Source organism: Saccopteryx bilineata, chromosome 4 (assembly GCF_036850765.1).
Source record: "Saccopteryx bilineata isolate mSacBil1 chromosome 4, mSacBil1_pri_phased_curated, whole genome shotgun sequence".
Taxonomy (NCBI): Eukaryota; Metazoa; Chordata; class Mammalia; order Chiroptera; family Emballonuridae; genus Saccopteryx; species Saccopteryx bilineata.
Window position 1 is genome coordinate 72,007,496 of NC_089493.1, and position 25,253 is coordinate 72,032,748.

Sequence of the window (25,253 nt, forward strand, 5' to 3'; positions counted from 1 at the left end):
TATAAATTAATGGCCAGTCTTGTTTTATCCATTTTTCTCCTCTCTCTAAGAGTATTTTGAAGAAAATTCCTCAAACATAGTTTAATTAGTGAATATTTTAACAAGTATTTTTAAAAGTTAAGGAATCTTTAAGAAACATTAATGCAATACCATTACCATATTTAAAATGCCCATTAATTAAAAATATCACATATCTAGGATTTAAAATTTCCTGATTAGGTCATAGATTTTATTTATTAGTTTTACTGTTTGTTCAAATTAGGGTTCAAGTAAAGTTCATATTTTGTAATTGGTTGATATGTTTCTTAAATACATGTATTTAAAAATATATAGATTGTCTTTTTGTCATTTTTTTACCTTGTAATTTATTTATTGCAGAAATTTGCTCATGCTGTATGATATCACTTATATGTGACATCTAAAAAGCCCAACAAGCTTAGAGAAATAGAGTGGAGTGGTGGTTACAGGGGCTGCTGGGTGAGGGAATGCGGAGTTACTGGTCAAAGGGTATAAATGTCTGGTTATAAGGTAAAAAGTTCTGGAGATCTAATGTACAGCATAGTGATTACAGCTAATCATATTGTGTTATGTACTTGAAAATTGCTAAGAGAGTAGATCTGAAATGTTCTCACCACAAAAAAGAAATAGTAACTATGGGATGGGGTGGAAGTGGCAGCCAATGCTATGGTGGTAATCATTTTGCAGTATATATTGATACATATATCAAATCAACACATTGTACACCTTAGACTTATACAATGTTACTTGTCAATTATATCTCAGTAGAGCTGGAAAAAAGAAAATAGTCCATGTTCTGTAGAACAGTGCTACTTAAAACGCTAGTCCAAACACTGCTTATTACCAGTGTGTAATGTGAGAAGCTCGTGCCAGGATGTAAATCCAATATGTCACTGAACAAACTGTTGAGCTCACTGATATCTTTTTTCATAGCAAGACTTTCTCGAAGGATGCAGTGAGGGCATTTATTCTAACTTAAGCTCTTTATCTCATTAGAGATCAATGATACCGTGTGTGTGGACCGGCACTGGCCGGTCCTGGTACCACACTTGGAGCACATTGCTGCTGAGCTTCTCAGCCGAGTGACGACTGCATTCCCGTGGTGGCAGTACTTCACGTGGTCCACTGTCTCCCGTTTTTGCTGTGACTTGCTTATTGGAGCTGGAGGCTGATCCAATTCAGAATCAACTTTTTGGCAAGAAGACTTTGTAACTGGGATGTGTACTCTTATTAGGAGGCTCATCATGCCTGCTAGTATCTCTTTTAGTGATGGTGACAACCATTGATGATCATTGACTAAATCCATTAATTTATTAAGGTAGCCTAATGAGAATATTTGAATTTTGTCATTTTCTGTTCACTTTTTCTTGATAGAGACACAGAGAGAGAGTCAGAGAGAGGGACAGACAGGGATAGACAGGTAGGAAGGGAGAGAGATGAGAAGCATCAATTCTTTGTTGCGGCTCCTTAGTTGTTCATTGATTGCTTTCTCGTATGTGACTTGACTGGGGGATCCAGCAGAGTGAGTGTTCCCTTGCTCAAGCCAGCGACCTTGGGCTCAAGCCAGTGACCATAGGGTCATGTATATGATCCCACACTCAAGCCAGCAACCCCATGCTCAAGCTGGTGAGCCCACGCTCAAGCCGGCGACCTCAGGTTTTCAAACCTGGGTCCTCTGCATTCCAATCTGATGCTCTCTACCCACTGCACCACCTAAGTCTGAACGATGTTTTATTTTTTAAAATGACCAGATTTCCTCTGTTACATCCATCTAAGACTCACTCTTAATGCTTGGCTCGGTCACGTGATACATATATCCGTCCCACCCTAAAGACAGGTCTGTGAAAATATTTTCTGACATTAAACCAGTCTGTGGCCCAAAAAAGGTTGGGGACCACTGATGTATATGATCCCACACTCAAGCCAGCAACCCCACGCTCAAGCTGGTGAGCCCACACTCAAGCCGGCGACCTCGGGTTTTCGAACCTGGGTCCTCTGCATCCCAATCTGAGGCTCTCTATCCACTGCACCACCGCCTGGTCAGGCCTGTCATTTCCTATTCATTTCTTAGTACTGTAAGGTTTTGCACATGGTTTTGAACTCATACTCATCACTTCACAGCCAGTGATGTCTAAGATGCTGCCCAGTCTGCTTTTTCTGCACTTGTCGAATTAGGCCCATAACTTTGAGAATTGTGGGAAAGTTATTTAATATCTAATACTAAGGATTATCTATTATGAGGAATAAAATTGTGGAAAATTTAGAGGAGCCTGGCATTCTAGGGAGAAGAAAAGAAAGATATAATCATGATGTGTTTATTCTTCTTCCTTTATCAAGTGATTTTGTGTGAAAGTCAGGATGGAGAACTTCAATGTGTTGTTATTATTTTACAGTAAAAGTTTCAGGCCCGAGTCTTATGAAGAGTTGGTAAGATTTTGGACTATGGGTGCAAAGAAGATGTTTGCAGATATTTTAACATTCAGAAGTGAAAGTTCATGTTTTCATTTCAGCACCTTTCTCAGGAACACTCCTTTTAAAGGAATAGTAGCTTTTAAATAAACTTATTGTGGTAATTATTTCACAATACTTGTTAGTCAAATCACTCTGCTGTTTACCTTAGAACATGTCAGTTATATAAATACAATTGGAAAACAAACAAACAAAAAGAAACAGCACAGCTTTAGTGATTCAAATGAGTCTGAAAAACACTGGTATCTCCAGATCCCCTTGGGAAAGAAATGCAGAGACAAGAGCTGCCTGTCCACTAGCTTCACTCTGATGGCTTGTGGGAGAATAGTGTGTGCGCACGTGCGTGTGCATGTAGTGTGTGTGCACACACACAAGTCGCGTTTCCCGTGTGAGTTTCATGTCAGTGAGAGGGGCATACGCAGTTCCTGGAGGACTGACGTATTTCTCCTACCAAATATCAGACTCCAAGGGAAACCCACAGGTTTTCAGACCCGAGGTTTTGTCTTTGGGAGCTGCCATAGAGATGGGGAAATCTTTTAGGTATGTTAGGAGGTGGAATGGGTGGACACGTTTCACTGTTTTGATAGCATCATCTTCTTCTCAGAGGTTGTCACAATATTGAAGTTTTGAGCTGACATTATCACCGGCTCGCTCTGCGTAATTACACTTTGAAACACAAATACCGTCACACCTTCCCCAGAGCTCAAAAGCTGTTAGAGGACAGTGCTGGCATCACTCGGGCTGAGAGAGACATTTTTTGTGTTGGATTTCAGGGAAAGGCTGTGCTGGCGGTTGGAATGAGTTGCCCCTCTCTCTGTCCATTGGACAGAGTGCCAGCAGCCTCTCAATTAAGTCATAGAGCCTTGAATGTGGAGGGTTTTTTAGAACCATCCTGGTCACCCTGGCCTTCATGTGTCAAGTCAGATAGTTGCCTGCGTGACCTGATGGTTTTTCTTGAAGCGGCTTTTTAAAAGACAACACACACTTATGTTCAAGTGTATGTGCAAAATACATTCCAGTGGAGCTATGAGTAGGTTTCAAAATTATCCACATTTTGAATCTCCACATTGCTCCCAACTCATGCACTCCCTTAAACACTGAGCACGTTGAGAGCTGACTGCTATTTTTAGCAGAGGGGACTGGACAGAATACTCACCATGGAGGAGTTATTTCAGAAACAGAAGTACCAATCTATAGGAGCAAATATTCCTAAAATGTATTTCTTTTGTTATCACTTTCCTTTTCCAATAAGGGAAAAAAAAAAACCCAGCACAAAAAACGATTCACAAATTGGTTTATATGAGGGAACACGTTCTTTTTGAGATATTTATGGAAACATCTCTGTAATTGCTAATCTAAAAATCTTTAGTACTAACCTTAGGATGTTTTATGAGTAGGCTTTATTTAATTTTTATTTATTCATTTTTAGAGAGGAGAGGGAGAGGGAGAGAGAGAGAGAGAGACAGAGGGAGAAAGAGGAGAGGGGAGGAGCAGGAAGCATCAACTCCCATATGTGCCTTGACCAGGCAAGCCCAGGGTTTCGAACCAGTGACTTCAGCATTTCCAGGTCAATACTTTATCCACTGCGCCACCACAGGTCAGGCTTGGGATGTTTTATGAATAAATTCTTTTGTTTTTTAATTAGGGACTAATGACATGCTTCTATTTGTATCCTTTGAACAATTCTCTGAATTTCTGTTTCCTCATCTAAAAGTGAGAACAAGAATACATTTTCTTTTTTTGTGTGACAGAGACAGACAGAGGGATACAGAGAGAGGGACAGATAGGGACAGACAGGGAGAGAGATGAGAAGCATCAATTCTTCATTGGGGCACCTTAGTCTCTGTAGTTGTTCATTGATTGCTTTCTCATATGTGCCTTGAACAGGCTACAGCAGAGTGAGTGACCCCTTGCTCAAGCCAGTGACCTTGGGCTCAAGCCAACGGCCTTGGGCTTCAAGCCAGTAACCATGGGGTCATATCTATGATCCCACGCTCAAAGCGATTCTGTGCTCAAGCTGGGGAGCCCATACTCAAGCCAGATGAACCTGCGCTCAAGCCGGCGACCTAAGGGTTTTGAACCTGGGTGCTCTGCATCTCAGTCTGATGCTCTGTTCAGGGCGCCACTGCCTGGTCGGGCAAGAATACATTTTCTTGATAGAATTTGAGGGAAGAGTCACATGATTACTTTGTAAATTATAAAACTGTCTAAAATTTGCTAATTATTTTTATTCTAGTGTGACTTCATATGGACTAGATAAATTCCTGATATAGTCATATTTCCTTAAATTTAAATTAGACTATTTTTCTTACAAACTTTTCAGATATCTATATATTTAGAAATAAATGCTTATACCTTTGTTTCCATGGCAAAGTTAGAAAAAATAACTTGTCAAGCTTCTTTTCTTTTTCTTTTTTTTTTTTTGAGAGAGAAAAGCATCAACTTGTTGTTCCACTCGCTCGCTGTGCCATTGATTGCTTCTCAGATGCACTCTGACTGGTGACCTCAGGGTCAGGCCACATCCTCACACTCCAGGGTGACCTTCTTTCCACTGTGCCATTGGCCAGGGTGCTTGTCAAGTTCTTGACCCCTAATATTGTGAATTGTTAATTTCTATGAAATAATCTCAATAATGACATGCTTTTAGCTAACTTCCTCTGACGTTTTATTTTATTTATTTATTTTTAGAGAGAGAGTGGAAAGAGAATGAGAGAGAGAGGGGGGGGAAGCAGGAAGCATCAACTCCCATATGTGCCTTGACCAGGCAAGCCCAGGGTTTTGAGCTGGTGACCTCAGGGTTCCAGGTCGACACTTGATCCACTGCGCCACCACAGGTCAAGCAACTTCTGACTTTTTAAAAACTTAAACTCTGTCAATGATTTTTGTTGTTGTTGTTCCTTAGGAACAATGTTGTCTCTGTTCTCCTGAAAGGGTTTGGTGCAGAAATGTTTTGAAAGACCCATTGCCTGTTAACTACTATGAAATAGAGTTAGAGATACAAGATCTCTGAAGTTTTTGTAGCTATGTAGTGTTTCTACATCTGAAATATGGAAAAATATACCCTTGTTCCCCATGAATTCCACTTAGGGCTATCTTTTGTTATGTTTTTGAGTCTTCATTTTAATTCTTTAAAATTAAAGAGTGAATGAAATGATATTGATTTCTTAGTACTGATTATCTTTTATTCCTTTTATTATTGAATTTCTTCTAAACATATTTACCTTTTCACTAAATTAAATACTCAGTTCTCCAACAGAATTCTAACTTATGTTGTCTTAGTTGGATGTACCATTGATACCCTAAACCTTCATTTTCATTTACTATTTAAGATTCGGGTATTGTGCTAGGTAGGTGCTGGGGTGGTAGAGATAAATCTGAACTTTCTAATTTTAAGGGACTCACATTGCAAAAGAGAGGGTGATTTTTTTTTTTTTTTTTTTTTTTTTTTGGTTCTAGGGCATCTGAAATGCTTAATAAGTAACTTGAGTTTTAGATTAAAGCCACCAAATAGAGTTGAAATTTGACCTGCTTCCTTGTTTCATCTGGAAGCTACTCTTTCTGGAAATGGCTCACTGAACCCTTATTCTGTGAACCAGTCCTAGGGGCTGATTTTATATCGTTGTTGCTGATGGGATGGGATCTTCTTGTCTCTGAAAAGATCAGGGACATTGAGGATTAGAATAGCCAATGACTCCCCTGTTCTTAAGTCCCTACTTTACGGGCTTATGGATACGCTATATTGGCCCCAGTGGGCTTGTGCTGGGGGTTGGAGACGGCCTGGGGCCTGGGGCTGAGAAAGCTGCAAATCTGGCCACCCTCTCAGGACTGTGTGGAGTGAGCTGAGTTGAAGGTGTTTGGTTCTCATCGTTCACCAGGCAGCTTACTGTAGCTGCAGGGACCACGAGTTTGAGTGGCCAAGTTTCTCTCTGGTTGCCGGCCGTGGAATGTGTTTTCCCATAGAAACAACATTTTGAAGTTGTGGCCAGTTCCCAGAACAGCCTATAATAGCCTATTTAGCTGATAATGTAGCTCAGAGACTGCTATTTGACTGGCTTGGGGACCAAACCACCACCTATTAACATTGTTTCTATTGGAAAAGCCATTCTGAGTTCTAAATACCAATATAGAAATGGCATTTTGGAGCCCTTCCTGTTTGTCAGTGGGAGCTGCCAGGTCTCCGAACTGGAACATCGCATCATGCCGCATTCCCAGTTCCTAAAGAACCCCACTTTTTCCCTGAAGCCGGACCCCACTGGCAGGGTCTTCTGTCTTTCCCTGGGGCATCCAGTACATTCAGAAGATCTTGTCACCCTGCACAGAGCTCGTGGTTTGAGAATTTCTAGAAGTGGTGAGAATCATGGTTTCTGTCCCCTATTTCTTCTGTGGGTGATGGAGAGGAGGGAAGGGACCAGTCAGAGCTGATGGGAGCAGTGAATTCCATAGACACAGCCCCAGGCCTGCTTCTCCCTAGGCGGGTTCTGGACCAACTCCTTAGTTTACATGTTTGTGTTTCAGTCATTTCTGTAATTTTTTCCACCTTTGGGAAAGTACAGTATGGCTTCGGCTTGAGTAACTGGAGCAAATACCCCAGTAGGAGAAGATGTCATGCTAGCCCTTGAACTTGTAGATAAAGCCAAAGGATGGCTGGGTCCTGGGAGACAGTTCTTTTGAAGCCCAGTGTTTTCATGGTATCAGAGGTCACATCCTCTCAGATGCTGGGGAGATGCAAACTTGAGACGTGCTGGTTTTTCTGTTTTGAGGAAACCCTTCCTTAGATTCATAGAGTCGAATAGTGAAGTCCCAAATTCATAAACAAATACACCTCTCTCCATGTGTACATGGGAGCATCTATTATGCATCCAATCAGGGGTGTGATGCTGGTGGGCCAGACCCAGATCCTGGCCCTTTCAGAGGGCGTCCAATGCAGACTCTGACAGCAAGTGAGCCCCAACCTTGCCTTTGGAAGTCTGGGTGCCACTTGGTGGCTTAGCAGTCTGTGCAGACTGGTGTTCCCAGCGCTGTTCAGTCGAGAGCTCCAGATGCAGAAAGTGCCTGATGCCACGGGAGGATCTGGACTTGCCTCACACAGCCACACTCTTCATGGTTCTCTCCTTTTTACTGCACCCCATGGCTTTAAATTCTTCCTTCCCCCCCATATAAATATCACACACACACACGCATGCACACGCACGCGCACACACACACACATTGCAGTCACCCACACAAGATTCCAACAGGATTTAAATTGGCCATCAGTTAAAATGACCTCCCAGATTTGGGAAACTGCCTTTGCTGCTTTGTTTCTTCAGCTTCTTGTCTGTGTGTGTGTGTGTGTGTGTGTCTCCTTGATACAATGACCTAAATTCTTTGGTTCTTAAGTCCTTGGGCTAATGTTTTTGATCAACACTCTCCCCCCCCTTCCCACAAAACACAGTTTCGGGCAGACAGCAAATGAAACTGTTGATGCAACTCCCTCCTTGTGCTGCCCGTGCTGAGACTTACCCAGCTCGGCAGTGGAAAAGCCTTTGTCCAAATAGCACACTCAGACTTACCTTCAAGGCCATCCTATAAACTTTGTGACGCTTGTCTTTAGAAATTGGCCCCATATGGCAGGCTGATCAGATTGTTCTAACTTTGGCTGTTGGAAGCCATTTCATTTGGCTCCTGTGTCCCTTGACATGTCCCCATCATTGTGAGTGTTTTTGTTTAGCACTTCTTTACTTTCTTACTTTCTTTTGCCACAAGATGCTCCAGGCTCATCTCATCCATTTCTTGTCTAGTCATAGAATCAGCCATTGTCCCAGGTGCCCTGGTTCCTTCTAAAGGAAAAGGGCATCAGAAACCAAGATCTGGAAGTCAGGTCTGTTTATCTTAGTCATTCTTCTTTCTTATGTAACACAGTGCCTGACATACTGGCTCTCACTTAATACTGTTGAACAGCTTTGTACTTGTGGGCAAGGTGACTAACTATGTGTGCTGTTGTGTGCCCAGCAAGTGGACTTACTATCTCCACAGGAAGATTAGTTGTGTGATCTTGGTTACATTGAGTTTGAAGTAGTCTGATTTTAAATGCCCTGAGAATAGGAACTGAAGGGAGAGAGGGAAAAAGGGAGGGAGAGAAGGAAGGAAGGAGGGAGAGAAACAGATGGATATTGACTTCAGAAGAAAAGGTGATGGTGTCACTAATCTGTTGGAGATGGAAGAGAGCAAGAAGAGACTAAAGGGTTTGCAAACCAGAATATGAAATTTTCCTTCTTTCTGCCCTTTTTTAACTGCATGAAGTAGGTTAGAGAGGTTGGCTGGCTTGCTGTCTTCAAAGAAGGAAACCAGGATTGTCCACATCCCAGCCAGCATTGACCAGTCGATCCAGAAATGAACCCCTGGGTCTGGAGGGCCCAGCTGAAGCTTGAGGAGGCCATGGAAGCTGTTTTCATTACCAGGGTTTGAAGTTTCATTACTCACATTGTTGTAACTGGCAGATGGGTTGGAATAGTCACATGTGGTATTCAGATCACTTCTGGGAGATCTGACCTCTCTGCCTCAGGCAAGGGGGCCAGGATAACGGTACTACAGTAAGGGGAGCATTTACAGAGTTTATTGGAGTAGTGGTGGGGTCCCTTTATCAGACAGGGTGCGTGGTTTTTCTTTTTCATCTTGCTATAAATTTTGTCAAAGAACTGATATAATCAAGATGTATGGTTCACAATGTATGTAGCTCATTTGTGTATTATAATTTTTTCATCATTTATCAATTTCTGACATTGAAAATTCCTTTTTTTCATAGAACTCTGGAACACTGGGATATTAGGACATTGCCTTGAGGCGACGTTACATGGGCAGTTGGGCCCTCTTCATTGTGTGGGGGCGTATGTCTTTTGATGTCCCTCCCCAATTACACTCCAGGGAGACTAAATTGTAATTTTTCCCCCAAAGGTAAAAAAAATCAGGCAACCCATGGAGCAGTGTGCACCTCGCTCACCTTACTCTAATGTTTAGTGTTCTCCTGGCCCAAGGATTTAAAGACTTCACAGGCTAAGAAACTCCTGCATATGTAGTAAGAGCCCCCTTCACTTGTTTTTATTACCCCAGTCTTGTCTGAAAAGGAGTTTGCACTTGGGATAGGAAGCAGAAAGGCTATCTTGCTGTAAGAGAGGCCAAACTCACAGAAGTGGGTTCTGGCTCAGGAATCTGGACAAACTGCAGACATTTTGCACAGAGGCCAATTCTTGCAATAATGCGGTCAGACGTGGTAGAGCCCAGCTGTTTGCTCCATTGAGAGGGACTTTAGCTAGCCCACACAATCTCTGAGTGCTGTGTCTGAACTGGATCCAAATATCCAGGCTGCTGAGGTTCACCCATCCTCCAGAGCGATTGAAAATGGGTTGTTGCAGAGCACAATATTCACAGCAATTTGTGAGACGTTACAGGTAAAGACTTAACTATTTAAAAAAATATAATTTACAGTGGTGATGTGGAGAATAAACACATTTCTCTCTTTCCCCATGAACTATTAGAATACAGCTAAGAATGATTTATGCTTTACCTGTAGTCTATTGATGGGCATTTTGTGATTTTTGTTACTCATGGCACCGTGAATACTATTGGGTGAAATGTCATCTTGTTTCCTAAACACATCTCTTCCTTAACATGGGAATTAAGAGGGTGTGTTTCTGAATTGAAATCCCCATTCTCTACTTCCAAGCTATGGGTCCTTGGCTAGTTCATGTAACCTTCCTAAGCCATGGTTCCCTTAGTGTTAAAGACAATAATAGAACTTATCTCCAGAGGGCTGCTATGAGGATGAAATAAAGTAATGTATCTTTAGCATTTAGCATTAAGTTTTTTCCCTTTGAATCTTACCTTTAATTTGCTGAATGCTACTGCCACTTGCATAGAACTTTAACTCAGACTTTTTTTTTTTTTGATGGCGGGCTAATGGGTACGGCTGATGAAGTGAAAAAGAAGAGAGTTATATGAATACTACACTTTCATTTATGCAAAACAGTAACTTCATTAAAGACTTATCCTCTTTGTTAATACTTTTTGTGCTGAAACCGTAAAGCCTTTTATAGTGGAAATAATCCAACATGTCTACTTTGGACTTTACATGTCTTATACTTTCCAACTTAAATAAGGCATTCATTTATTTCTAGAACTAGAGCTGTTTTTTTCTGTGTGTAAGTAGAACAGATGCCACCCAGTTTGTCTGAACGAGTTCTGTTAGTTTGCAGTTCTCAAGACCAAAGTTAGCAGAGGAGAAATCTTATGTCTTTGTAATACTTTGCATTTAGCCATATAACATAGTAGTATTTAGTGTTGTTAAAGGGTGAATGGCAATGAGATGAAAACATCATGTGAGGATGTTGGTTGAAACAACTGAAATTAAATTATATATTACGTATAAAAGATGATGTTATGAAACAATAAAAAGAGCATGAAAACTAAATAAATCACAGTTCAGCATTATCTAGAATCTTAAGAATTACAGTGAAATGAAAATGTGATAGCTAACGAAAGGGACTGTGATAACTAACTAAACAACCAGAAAGTACCCTGTTTATGAGATAAGATGTTCATACTTTTGTCATATGTGCCTTGACCCTGGGACTACAACAGACTAAGTAACCCCTTGCTCAAGCCAGCGACCTTGGGTCCAAGCTGGTGAGTTTTGCTCAAACCAGATGAGACCATGCTCAAGCTGGTGACCTCGGGGTCTCGAATCTGGGTCCTCTACCTCCCAGTTCGACGCTCTGTCCACTGCAACACCACCTGGTCAGGCCAGATGTTCATACTTTTAAAGTAAGTTGTTCATTTAAAAAAATGATGATCAAAGTATAACTGTGTATATTTAAAAAATGAACAGTTATTAATGGGCATTAAAGTGAGAAAGAAAAAGAATTCTCTCTCCACTTCCCCAAATCCTTAGCTCTTACAGAAACCAGTTCCAACCCTTTCTGTTTTTGGTTCTTCTAGTGTGTATCTGCATGACACCATCTACTCAACTTGTACCTCTGTGCCTAAGATATACAGTACCCACTAGCTCCTTGCTATGATAGATGGGGACAGATCTCTCTTAGGCAGGGGTCCCCAAACTATGGCCCACGGGCCGCATGCGGCCCCTTGAGGCCATTTATCCGGCCCCCCCGCCGCACTTCCGGAAGGGGCACCTCTTTCATTGGTGCTCAGTGAGAGGAGCACATTGACCATCTCATTAGCCAAAAGCAGGCCTATAGTTCCCATTGAAATACTGGTCAGTTTGTTGATTTAAATGTACTTGTTCTTTATTTTAATTATTGTATTTGTTTCCGTTTTGTTTTCTTACTTTAAAATAAGATATGTGCAGTGTGCATAGGGATTTGTTCATAGTTTTTTTTATAGTCCGGCCCTCCAATGGTCTGAGGGACAGTGAACTGGCCCCCTGTGTAAAAAGTTTGGGGACCCCTGCTCTTAGGTATATAATAACATCTATCATGTTTTGTCCGTAGGTTGAGTCTAAACACTGAAAAAATAATCAAGAATGGCTGTATTTCTATGATTTTGCAAGTACCTTGGAAAAGTTTTTTGAATATCTTGCTTTGTAGGACTGCTGAAATGACTGATTCCGGACTCTTATTTTTCTTAACTTTTTCACCTTGTTTATGCGTTGTGACTTCATAAATATACTCATTCTTGTCAGACAGTATGTCCTGATTTTTGTTTGAAAAACATAGTTGCTCCAAACACAGGGCACCCTGCAAAGGCTCAGGGGTCCTCTGAAGCTACTCCGGGATTCGGTTTGGGGTTGGACTGGATCCAGTAGGGTGGTTGTAAATGGGCTAGCGGTGGGGGGAGGGGGGAGGTTGTTGACTCTAGCCTGGATTGTCCTTTTAGGCTGAGAGAATATTTATGAAGTTTGGAAGCCTTGAGGGCCAACCACTGCAGCCCCCTCCCCAAGCCCCTTCCCCGTCATCTCTTCTCACTCTCCTTTCCAATAGTTTGAGTTGCCCTCGGACAGCGGTTCTAGGCGACCCCTGTGTTTTGGCGACCCCTGCCAGGGTCACGACCCACAGGTTGAGAACCACTGCCCTAGGAAATTCTCTGCACTCTGAACTGAAGTATTGGATGCTACTTTGTCACACGGAAGGGGCAAAGGATTGATAGCCATTGACTAATTCTTTTATTTATTTATTTATTTATTGTATTTACTTTTAATGGGGTGACATCAGTAAATCAAGATACATATATTCAAAGATAATATGTCCAGGTTATCTTAAAGTTCAATTATGTTGCATACCCATCACCCAAAGTCAGATTGTCCTGTCACCCTCTATCTAGTTCTCTTTGTGCCCCTCCCCCTCCCCCTTCCCTCTCCCTCTTCCCCCTCCTCCCGTAACCACCACACTCTTATCAATGTCTCTTGGTCTCACTTTTATGTCCCATCTATGTATGGAAAAATGCAGTTCCTGGTTTTTTCTGATTTACTTATTTCACTCCGTATAATGTTGTCAAGATCCCACCATTTTGCTATAAATGATCCGATGTCATCATTTCTTATGGCTGAGTAGTATTCCATAGTGTATATGTGCCACATCTTCTTTATCCAGTCATCTATTGATGGGCTTTTTGGTTGTTTCCATGTCCTGGCCACTGTGAACAATGCTGCAATGAACATGGGGCTGCATGTGTCTTTACAAGTCAAAGCCATTGACTAATTCTTTTTTATTTATTTATTTATTTATTTATTTTTTAATAATTTTATTTTTTTAATGGGGTGACATCAATAAATCAGGATACATATATTCAAAGATAACAAGTCCAGGTTATCTTGTCGTTCAATTATGTTGCATAGCCACCACCCAAAGTCAGATTGTCCTCTGACTAATTCTTAATAGTAAGTCTTTCTTCCTTAATCTCTTGCGGTTCCTTTGGCTGAGTAGGTAACATAGGTTAGAAGATGATTCCATCATGATGATCACACTGCATTGCATTTTTATTGTCCTTTTCACATACAAAGTTTTACACATCTGTTATTTCATCTGATACTCTCTCTCAAACACACACACATGATACATAGAAGACAGATATTTCATTATCCCAATATGTAGAGAAATAAACTAAGGCTCAGAGAGGCCATAAAGTCGTGTAATGCACATATTAAATCTCTATCCAGTCATTTTCTGTTTAGCCTTGGAGAAGCTTGGGGAGGTTGGCTATGGATTTAGGGTCCTTTGACTTGTCCCTCCATCTTTCTTTCCACTTCTCTTTCCGACCTCAGCATCCATCAGTCTGAAGTATGCATTTTGCCCTGCAGAGTGATCCAGGTTCTCTTGGGCTGTGAAGGGAGTACAGGGCCAGGCAGAGACCTTACCTTCATTGTCAGTCCTGCATTTAGTCGAAGTAGTGAGCTCAGAAAAAGTGCAGGAGGGCTCTGTGTTATTGCAGATGGTCTGCATATATAGGGAGAATGTGTGAGGTAACCCCAAATGAAAAGACATTTTAGCTATGCATTTCTTTTTAAAGGGTTGTGCTGATGGGACTAACATATACCAGGCAGCTTGGAAATAGCTCCTAGTTTGTGAAATTGATTGCAAAACATTTGACCTTCCTCATTAGTCCCTGAACTTGAGGAACTAGCCTTAATGTTTAGGCCTTCAGATGCGGCAAAGTAAAATGAATGGTTTCTTTTGGGTCTCTGTGCGTCCTATCCTCTGCCTTCGTTTCCACTGTAGAAACAGAGCCTCACCCAGTTGCTCCCTTTCATTTTTAAATATGGATCATCTGGACTTTGAATGAAGGTTTTGCTCTAAGCCGTGTGATGGACTGTTTGTAAACAAGAAACCCAGAGTGACGCTGACTTTATTTTCCTGTAACTGCTAGTATCAACTGTGTTTGGCTAAAGAAATATTTATGTTTTGGCTTATATTTATTCTGACTAACGTCAGGATTTGCATTCCTGTCATTTTTGGTGAAAGGAAGAATGTGGTCACTCCTCCTTTTGAGAGGTGAGCTGGGCCATAGGAACAAATGCAAAAGCTTCAATGACTAGAAGTTTAAAACCTTACATGTAATAGATTTTACGATGCTCTTTCTTAACAAGATTTGTAGGAAGTTTATTGTTTAAATTACACTCATATAGCGCTATAAGTATTTATATCTGTGTATTGTGATAGAAGGTACTGCATTTTGCATCTCTGGTTTTTATTTTCCTGATGTACTATGTGGGCAGGTGATATCCTGGTTGATATAAATTTTCTTATAGTGTCTCAAACTACAAGCCAACATTGAGTCTCATGAGTTTACTCTTCTCTGTCTGCAAAAGTTTCATCCTGTATTTATAACTTAGGAATTTTTGCTTTTATTTTGATCACAAGATTTTTTTTTTGTAAAGAATATTGGAATTCTTATCACTGAATTTTTTGTTGTTGTTTCAGACCCAATGTCTGTGGATCACGTTATAATGCTTACTGCTGCCCTGGGTGGAAAACCTTACCTGGTGGAAATCAGTGTATTGTTCGTAAGTAAATAGACAGTCTGTCATTCTTTGTGTTCTTTTGTTGTTTTGCTTGCATGGTGATTTTTGGTATTTGGTCCTTTGTAACTGCATACCAATAATATGTTTATTGCAGAGCTTTCTAGCTCTAAGATTTTTCTACTTCCTCTGATGTTGGGAAATACATTAACTTGGTCAAACCACAGTTACACTTTAATTCAATGACTTCTTTTAGAATGTCTGAGATATAGGGAATAGAGCCATAGAGTACTAGGATGCTTTGATCAGTGTTGCATGTCATTACATATGTTGTGCCTGGCTGCAGAGATTATGTAATCACTTTGAAGGGATTTTGGAAAATGATCACCATTGCTGTTTTCCTTATTGTAAATGCTGACCTTGTTGACTACCCACAAGCCTACCCAAAGTTGTACATTGAGTTTGGATGGTCGATGCCAAAGGCAGACCTAACTGTTAGAGGGGAAAGGAAGCCGATAGAGCATCAAATGAAGATTGGTGGAAAGAGTAGGGAAGAACTCAAATGTTCCTGGAGATTCCTCTCTTGACTCTGCTGCTGTAGCAAACCTCCAGGTTCTCAAAATATCCCACAAATATGGAGTGACACGTCACACAGCAGACAAGATGCTTTTTAATGGAGTTACCAAGTTACATTAGTTATGGCGTCTGTTCTCCATGAACTTTTACAGTCATCATACCTATGAAATACTTTTCAGTGTTCAGGAAACTCCATTAATATAATGGGAGGATTGAGAGCTGAAAGGATGTTAAAGAATCAATTAATCCACCCGCTTACTTGGCCAACAGAGGTCTGTGGAAAAGAATAGACCTTTTCAACCAATATTCTCTTGGTGACCTGACAAAGTTGATCCTTTTCCCAATTCTTGATTTGACCGAAGGTGACATTCATTTGGAACATTGTGATGTATTTCAAACTCAAAGTTGAGTCAGTAAGAAATGGATATACTGGTATTTGGAGTTTTCTAAATGAACTTAATAACAGAACTCTCTCCCTGGTGTTCTGTAGAATATCTGAGAAATGCTGTCTTCAGGCATTTAAATAAATGTTTATAGGATCCTTTGACAGCTTATTTCTTAAGAGTGATCAATCTCCATCCGTAGGTATATTGATATTTTAGTGGATTTTCTACCAAGTGTACTATATTTAGCCTTGTACATCTCATTTACCTCTTTCAAGGCTGTGGAAGAGTGTGAGGAAAGGATTTGCCTATGAGTATAAAAAGTCGTCACTAAGTCTTACTTTGTTGATAAGTACAAGTCATTTGCTACTCACGCTTATTCTTTTGGCCGCTAGCAAAGTACCAGTATTACCGGTATGATTCTAGTCTCTGGGTGTCATGAAAATGTTAATATTTCTCTGAAAATGAACATCTCCTTGACTGTGGAATCAGGACTGTTGTAGTGGATCTCACACTTCTCCTCTCAGACTGTCCATGTGATTCACAGTCGGGCTAAATGTTAGGTAGAAGCTGCTCCGCAGATCAGGTGTTCTCAACTAGCAGGGTGTGATGGAGAGAAATAGTCTTAGCCGGCCACTGTATCTGTATACAAATTATTAAACATTAAGCATTTATGATAAAACAGGCTTCCAAGAATTCTGTGGTCATTTTTCTATCATTAAATCTTAAAGTTAATATAAATACACAGTACTTGTAGGAATGTAAATCTGTTTAGAGGCAGGATTTTTGTCTGTTTTGCTTTCCCTTCATAGGGTGTCTGGGATTCTAGATAGACTGAGGGCTCCGGAATAAGCGAGGAGAGGCCGAGAACCACTGATAAAAGAAGGGAGTTACCAAATTGCATAGCCGGAGTTTAGTCCAACAGATTTGTTTTGTAAATGAATAAACGTGAGGCCTAAGGTCACACAAGTCACTATGGCCGAGTGAGCGAGGAACCCGAGAGCCCAGGTTTCCCTGGTGGAGGGCTGGGTCTCTGTAAATCACCAGGCGCTGGAGGTGGAGGGCTGGGTCTCTGTAACTCACCAGGCGCTGGAGCCGTGTGCTAACAGGCCTCTGGTTTTATTCACAGCCATTTGCCGGCATTCCTGTGGGGATGGATTTTGTTCTAGGCCAAATATGTGCACTTGCCCATCTGGTCAGATATCTCCTTCCTGTGGCTCCAGATCCAGTGAGTATAACATGTCATTACATATAATATTATTTTATGTGGTTACACCCTATTTTCTCCTAAATTTGCTTTTGGTTTTTCTTTTGCCTGCAATACATTCTTCACTAGAACATCTGCCTTCTCTGTGTTGCCCAAAGTACTTGGAATGGCTTTTCTTAATCTGGCCTGCCATTTCCCTTCTTCATTCTTTATAGGGAAATTGCCATATGGGACACAGTTACTATGAGTAATATAAAGATTATAACCTTCTTCTGCATAGGTATTATCTTATTTATCTTTGTATCTCCAATGTAAACACCATAAAAGATGCTCAATGAAATGATTGTTTAATGAACATTTTGGCTCAAGAAAACTAGGCATGCATCCTTGTGGTACTGAAATATGAATCTGATTAAACACTTTTGAAAAACTCAAGCCCCCTGCCTTTGTGAGAAGAAAATGGAAGAAGTTGTTATGGCAGTTTCTGGAGATGATTTATCATGGAGCACAGACGTATTTTCCCTTTCAGTATTTTACCACTTTGTTTATCCTCTGAGCCAAACAAATATCTACAGTTCATTCCTCAGAACCTTTGCTTGCTTGTTCTTTAAATGTGGGGTCCTCAGCAGTGAATTAGTGGAAACATGGGGGTTGGGAAGGAGATGAGTCATTGTTGGTTGTTAATAAAGTTGAAGTTCATGTTCCCCAACATCTTGACCATCACAAAGGCAAAAGACAGGTTCCATTTCAATGTTCCATTTCTAGTGAGAGAATACACTCCCATTATAGTGTGTTCTGTTTTTCTTTTCTGACAAGGTTTTAAGGAGAAGTATTGTAGAATAAGTTCATTCTCTTCTGTTTATTGCAAGTAAGAGATTTCAGTGTAGTCAAGGTTCATTATCTATTAAGAGTCCTAGTATTTAAGCATGGCTGTTATAAGCCAGTTAACAAATAAAACAACTAGTGCTGAGTAGCAGACCCTCTTGGTGCCCACACATATACCTTCGCATTCATGGGTGAACATGGATGACTCTGCCTGAGCCCTTTGTGAAATTTTCCTGGCCAAGGAGCATGCCAAGTCTGCATGCAAGACAAGATGGAAAGGCGAGGGTTTGGGAGGGTGGTTATTAGCTCTGGAAGCACTTTTTTTTTTTTTTAGGTGAGAGGAGGGGAGATTGTGAGGCAGATTCCCATATGCACCCTGGCTGAGATCCACCTGGCAAGCCCACTAGGGGGAAATGGGCATTGCTCCTTTGCTACTGGAGCTATTCTAGTACCTGAAGAGGAGGCCATGGAGCCATCCTCAGTGCCCGGGCCAACTTTGCTCCAATGGAGCCTTAGTTGTGGGAGGGGAAGACAGAGAGAGATAAAGAGAAAGGAGAGGGGGAAGGGTGGAGAAGCAGATGGGCGCTTCTCCAGTGTGCCCTGGCCAGGAATTGAACCCGGGACTTCCACATGCTGGGCCGATGCTCTACCACTGAGCTAACTGGCCAGGGCCAGGAGGATTGTTCTTTTAGGTCATTCTTTGACTTGAGTATCATGTGAGTTTGAATATAGGAAATGACCTCTTAGTGGTCTGAATGAAAGATTGCGTTTCCAGAAGGTCTGAAGTGCCAGTCAGCAATTTCTTCAGACAACAGGAGGACGTGGCTTTCCTTAATGTATTGGGAGTCTTGCCACTGTTCTTTGAGTCACCAGGGCAAAAAGAAAAGATTGGTTAGACCAAGTTAGAAAAATCGATTTTATAGACTTTACTTCCAACCTATTAGGACCTGTCTCTACTCGACCAGTCTCTGAGGCTAGATGGATCCTGAGTAATCCACCTCCTCATAAAGACCTGTGATGGTTGTCTGATCCATGGATTTACTCAAACTCTTCTTAACAATATGTAAATATAAAATAGGTTATCTTCTTAAATAATATATAATATATTATGATAAAAGATGTTCCCTAAGTTTTACATTTAAGAATTTGGAGATCAAGTTCATGCTCATCCTGTTTTATTCTTTATGTTTCTTAAAAGTAGTTTAAAATTGAGTTTCTAATTTTGAGATAGCTAGAGATTCACATTTAGCTGTAAGAAATAATACATAGAGATCCAGGGTACCTTTTACCTAGTTCCCTCCATGTTAATATCTTGTGAAACTAGTACAATATCACAACCAGGATATTGACATTGATATTAGTCAAGATATAGAACATTTTCATCACCATCAGGATCCTTCATATTACTCTCTTTTAGTCATTTCTTCCTGCTCCTATGTTTTTCTTCCTTAATCCTGAAAACCACTAATCTGTTCTCCAATTCTATATCTTTGTTATTTCAATAATGTTATATAAATAGAATTGCGTAGTATGTAACCTTTTGGGATTGACTGTTTTCACTCAGCATAATTATGTGTAGATTCATTCTGATTGTATATATTTATAGTTTGTTCCCTTTTATTGCTGGGTAGTATTAAATGCTGTGTACCACAGTTTGTTTAGACATTCACCCACTGAAGGACATCTGGGTATTTACAGTTTCTTGGTTATTCAAAGGGCTGCTATGAACATTTATGTAAAGTTTTGGTGTGAACATTAGTCTTCATTCTTTAGGATAAATTCCCAGGAATGCAGTTGCTGGGTTGTATGTTAGTTAATTGCATATAAGCTTTTTAAAGAAGTTTTCAGTCTATTTTTTGGAGTGGCTATACCATTTTGCAGTGTCACTAGCAATGTATGAATGACCTTGTTTCTCAGCATCCTCACCAGCTTTTGGTGTCACTATATTTTAATTTTAGTTATTCTTTTTTTTTTTTTTTTGTATTTTTCCGAAGCTGGAAACGAGGAGAAACAGTCAGACAGACTCCCGCATGCGCCTGACCAGGATCCACCCGGCATGCCCACCAGGGGACATGCTCTGCCCACCAGGGGGTGATGCTCTGCCCCTCCGGGGCATCGCTCTGTCGCAACCAGAGCCACTCTAGCGCCTGGGGCAGAGGCCAAGGAGCCATCCCCAGCGCCCGGGCCATCTTTGCTCCAATGGAGCCTTGGCTGCTGGAGGGGAAGAGAGAGACAGAGAGGAAGGAGAGGGGGAGGGGTGGAGAAGCAGATGGGTGCTTCTCCTGTGGGCCCTGGCCGGGAATTGAACCCGGGACTTCTGCACGCCACGCTGACGCTCTACCACTGAGCCAACCGGCCAGGGCAATTTTAATTTTAGTTATTCTGATAGGTATGTAGTAATATGTCAGTGTGGTTTAATTTGCTTTGTCTGGCTGGCTAATGATGTTAAACATCTTTTCATGTGCTTATTTGTCACGTGTATATCTTCCTTGAATGAAATGTCTCTTTGTGTCTTATACCTAGATTCTAATTGGATTGCTTGATATTTTACTATTTTGAGATTCTTTATGTGGTTTAAGACTAGTCCTTTGTCAGATATGTGATTTACAAACATTTTCCTCCACTCTGTAGCTTGCTTTTTAAATTTTCTAATAGTCTTTCATGGAAGTATCATCATTTTTAAATTTGATGAAGTCCAATTTATCAAATCTACCTTCCTTCCTTCCTTCCTTCCTTCCTTCCTTCCTTCCTTCCTTCCTTCCTTCCTTCCTCCTTCCTCTTTCTTTTCTTCCTCTCTCTCTTTCCTTTTTTCTCTCTCCTCCCTCCCCTCCCCTCCCCTCCCCTCCCCTCCCCTCCCCTCCCCTCCCCTCCCCTCCCCTCCCCTCCCCTCCCCTCCCCTCCCCTCCCCTCCCCTCCCCTCCCCTCCCCTCCCCTTTCCTTCTTTTGGTGTCAAGTTTAAGAACTCTGCCTAGCCTTCGATACTGAAGATTTTATTCACTTTTATCCTAAAAGTTGTATAGAGTCACATTTTACACTTGTATCTGTGGTTCCTGTTGAGATACTTTTTGTATGAGATGTGAGGTTGAGATCTTGGTTTAATTAATAACTACAGATGTCCAATTGCTCCAACAGTATTTATTTCTGAAAGGACTATACTTTGTCCATTGAATTACTTTGGCATTTTGTCAAAAATCAATTGACTCTATTTATGTAGGTCTATTTCTGGGTTCTCTGTTTTATTCCATTGATCCATATGCCTGCCCCTATTCTAATACCATAGTCTTGATTACTGCAGCCATATAGTACCTTAAAATTTGAGTAGACTAATTCCTTTTGCTTTATTCTTCTTTTTAAAAATTGTTTTAGCTATTTTAGTTTCTTTGCCTTTTCATATAAAGTATAGATTAATCTTGTCTGCATCTACAAAAAATATCTCAAGGATTTTGATCAGAACAGTGTTAAACTTGTATGTCAATTTGGGAGGTATTAACATCTTTACTTGGTGGAACCCCTTACACCTTATTAAATTTTATCATTTTTATTTTACTTCTAATTCAGTGAGAATTTGGGATGCTTGTCCTTCCAACATGAATCTATCCTCTAAGGGTATATGAAGGCAGGGTAACAATTCTAGAGCACTGTGTTCGTGAGTCCGAGTGACTGTGGTGCGACCACACGCTGAAATTAATGACACTCCAAGCATGGGGTCGTACTGTAGATAGCCTGGAAGAAAGGACCCTTTGGAAGGTTTTCCAGGGAAATCTGGGATTCATGTGGAAAGGGAGGAAAGGAGTGGGTGGAATCTGCTCAAACTGGTCCATAGAAACAATTGAGTTTTTTGGTTTCTGGTCTGCCCTTCAATGGAAGTGCCTTTATCACTGCTGTCCTATAACTTGGCTTTCTCTGGACTTTTTATAGCTCTGCTATGTTTTGTTTTGTTGCTTTTTCCCTTCCTTGAGATAATTTAGTAAAGTTTGCTCTTCTGAGTGCTGTATCTTTAGGCAGCATGGGATATTTATGCACTCAAGGAAAATGTTATTACTGTTCTCTCTTCCCGTTAAAATTTTTTCTGTCCTGCAGTGACTCTGGTTGCCCATGTAGACTGTTGTCTCAGGTGGAGAGTCTAGAAGTTAGTCCAGTTGTTTAATTGGTCCGTCTTGTGCTTTTCCTAGCTCCTAAATTAAAATCACTTGCTTGCCATACCCATGCTTATTTGAAAATTGCTCCCACAACGTTCTGTCTGCCTCTTGTGCCTGCCAAGATAATGGCAGATCTTTCGAATCATTTCCAACCAACTAAAACCGTTACCTGGGTATTTAGACCTAAGTGCCAGCCCTGAATCTCTTGTTCCAGTAGTGAATTCACATTGTTTAGTTATTTTAAGAATTAATTTGTACTGGACTACAATCTAAAGAAAGTTTCCCCTGCTCTTCCTGAACCTGTCAAATGGAAGTGTTCAGTATTTGCTGAATGATTGAAATGACTGACCAATATTTGGGATGAACATATAATTTATATGGGGTCGTACATAGATGCAGGTGAATGACAACATTTTCTGTTAGTTCTAGGATGTTGAGCCTTACTTGAAACCCTTTGAAGGGAAGTCTATCTTTAAGGATAAGTCCTCTTTGGGGCTTCATAGACCTGATGTGGCAACCGCACACTGACACTTGGACTCCCTTGGTATTTTCAGTTTCTGGTAAATTCTTAACATAGATTGAGTTTAGGAGTGCATTCTGACTGGAGTTCGCTAGAGCCGCCAAGAAATTTAAAGCATTGTTAGGGGTTTACTAGAGCTCTTATCTTCATTTGGCTTTTTCTAAAGACATAGAACTTGGTCTCCAAGCTGTCAGACATCTGGAATTCTTCTTCACATCAGAGTAAATTTAGAAAATACATCAAGGGCAGAATTCAATCAAAAATAAAACCAATTAGTATATATATACACTCTAAACTCTTCCTGCTGTGCAGTGGAGTCCTGAGTACTTGCTTTCCCCCAAAGATCTAAGACTCACAAAGAATGCCGGTTTTTTGGTAAACATGTTTTATTTTTTTTTAGGTGAGAGGAGGGGAGATAGTGAGACAGACTCCTGCATGCACCCTGACCAGGATCCACCTGGCAACCCCATCAGGGACCGATGCTCTAGTACCGAGCTATTTTTAGTACCTGAGGCTGATGTGCTCCAATGGAGCTGTCCTCAGTGCCTGGGGCTATGCATGAATCACTCAAGCCACTGGATGTGGGAGAAGCAGGAGAGGGAGGTGAGGAGAGGCAGTTGGTTGTTTCTCCTGTGTGCCCTGACTGGGAATTGAACCTGGGATGTCCATACAGTAGGCTGACACTCTATCTACTGAGCCACTGGCCAGTGCCTGATTAAGACCTTATTATCTGGCCCTAGCCAGTTGGCTCAGTGGTAGAGCATTGGCCTGGTATGTGGAAGTCCTGGGTTCAATTCCTGGTCAGGGCACACAAGAGAAGCAACCATCTGCTTCTACACTCCTACCTCTTCTCTCTCTCTCTCTCTCTCCACTCCCTCCCCCTCCCCCCTCCCACAGCCATGGCTCATTCAAGCAAAGTTGGCCCTGGCCGCTGAGGATGCACCATGGCCTCATCTCAGGTGCTAAAATTGCTCTGTTGCTGAACAGTGGAGCAGTGGCCCCACATGGGCAGAACATTGCTCCATAGGGGGCTTGCTGGGTGGGTCCCAGTTGGGGCACATGTGAGACTCTGTCTCTCTGCCTCCCTGCCTCTCACTTGATAATAATAATAATAATAATAATAATAATAAAGATCTTATTATCTGCCCATGAACTTGCCCCCCCCCCCAGGTCACGGACTCATGGTTTATTGGTTAGTCACTGGACTAACCATGCCTTATTGTTTCACAAGTCTGACCAAGTGGTTTTATATTTGAAAGAAGAAAGAACATTTTATGCTGGAAAAGGTTCACTTGAAAGGGCGTAAAAAATATAGAAGTATATTAGAGAAGTTTTTATTGTATTGCATTTAAGTATAAATGTATCATTTTTCCTGGAAAGAAGAATTCATTCTAGTTTTTAATTTGAACAAATAATGTAAGGCACTATTTAAACTGTGGTTAGTTTTTTTTTATCTCAAAGTAGCTAAATGGCTTTGTTGCTCATGTGGGAATGGAAATTAGCTTTTGGCATGAGCCACTTTAATTGAAATCAGTTTGTGGGTTGAGTTCCTGTGCTGCTTGACAGATGACATCATTTCCTGTGCTTTTCCCAGTCCTCACTGTTTTGCTAAGATAGGATGAAGCTAAGTTTAACTTCAAATTTTAAAGCAACTATACACCTTTTCCTGACCTACTTAGACTACTATCCAAATTTTTCACCAAATCCTTTCTTTTGTGTACTTGTAGACAGGTTTTTAGTTAAAAAGCCTTTTGGCTGAGACTTTTTAATAGAATCATAAGAGCCTAAAATAACAGTTTGTTTTAATCCGTTTACTGGGTTGCTTAACTTCTCTAACAATTCTCCAACAGAAGAGTTATTTCTGTTTTTATACACAGGGAAATGAAGATAAAAATATTTTTAATAGCAACCTACTTGGGACTGGATAAGTGCTTAGGATACAATGAGAAAATTCTCAGTCACAATTTTCGAGTGTAGCTCTTGATATCAGGTAGTATTTGTATAAATAGAAGTTACTTTAGCAAGGCTTTATATAGCACTTACAAATAGAGAAGGGCTACTCTGAGCACTTACGGGATATAATTAATAATCATGATGCTTCCCACTCTCAAGAAACTTTTAGGCAAATAAGTTGGGGTCAGGAGAAATAACTTACAAAAATAGGTTTGGTTATATAATATACATTTCAAAGAAGAAGTATAAAGTACTCTGTAGTCAGAGGAAAGAGAGCTTATATCTAGTAGGGGAGGGAGGAGAGAACAGAAATCAGAAAAGATCAAAAGGCCTGACCAGGTGGTGGCGCAGTGGATAGAGCATCAGACTGGAATGCGGAGGACCCAGGTTCGAGACCCTGATGTCGCCAGTTTGAAAGCGGGCTCATCTGGTTTGAGCAAAGCTCACCAGCTTGGACCCAAGGTCGCTGGCTCAAATAAGGGGTTACTCAGTCTGCTGAAGACCTGCGGTCAAGGCACATAAGAGAAAGCAATCAATGAACAACTAAGGTGTTACAATGAAAAACTGATAATTGATGCTTCTCATCTCTCTCTGTTCCTGTCTGTCCTTATCTATCCCTCTCTCTGACTCTCTGTCTCTGTAAAAAAAAATTTAAAAAAACCAAAAAAAAAAAAAAAAAAGATCAAAAGGAAAAAGAGATGTTTGCAGTGGGTCT

At 40.9% G+C, this 25,253-nt stretch overlaps 1 protein-coding gene across 1 annotated transcript in view; it reads left to right on the forward strand.

Annotated features, from left to right (window-relative positions):
* FBN1 (fibrillin 1) overlaps nucleotides 1-25,253 on the forward strand; it is a 252,149-nt gene that overhangs the window by 16,411 nt on the left and 210,485 nt on the right. Inside the window, exons 3-4 of the mRNA XM_066276475.1 lie at nucleotides 14,898-14,980; nucleotides 17,024-17,122. Of these exons, the coding sequence (XP_066132572.1) occupies nucleotides 14,898-14,980; nucleotides 17,024-17,122 (182 nt within the window). The remainder of the gene's footprint in view (nucleotides 1-14,897; nucleotides 14,981-17,023; nucleotides 17,123-25,253) is intronic.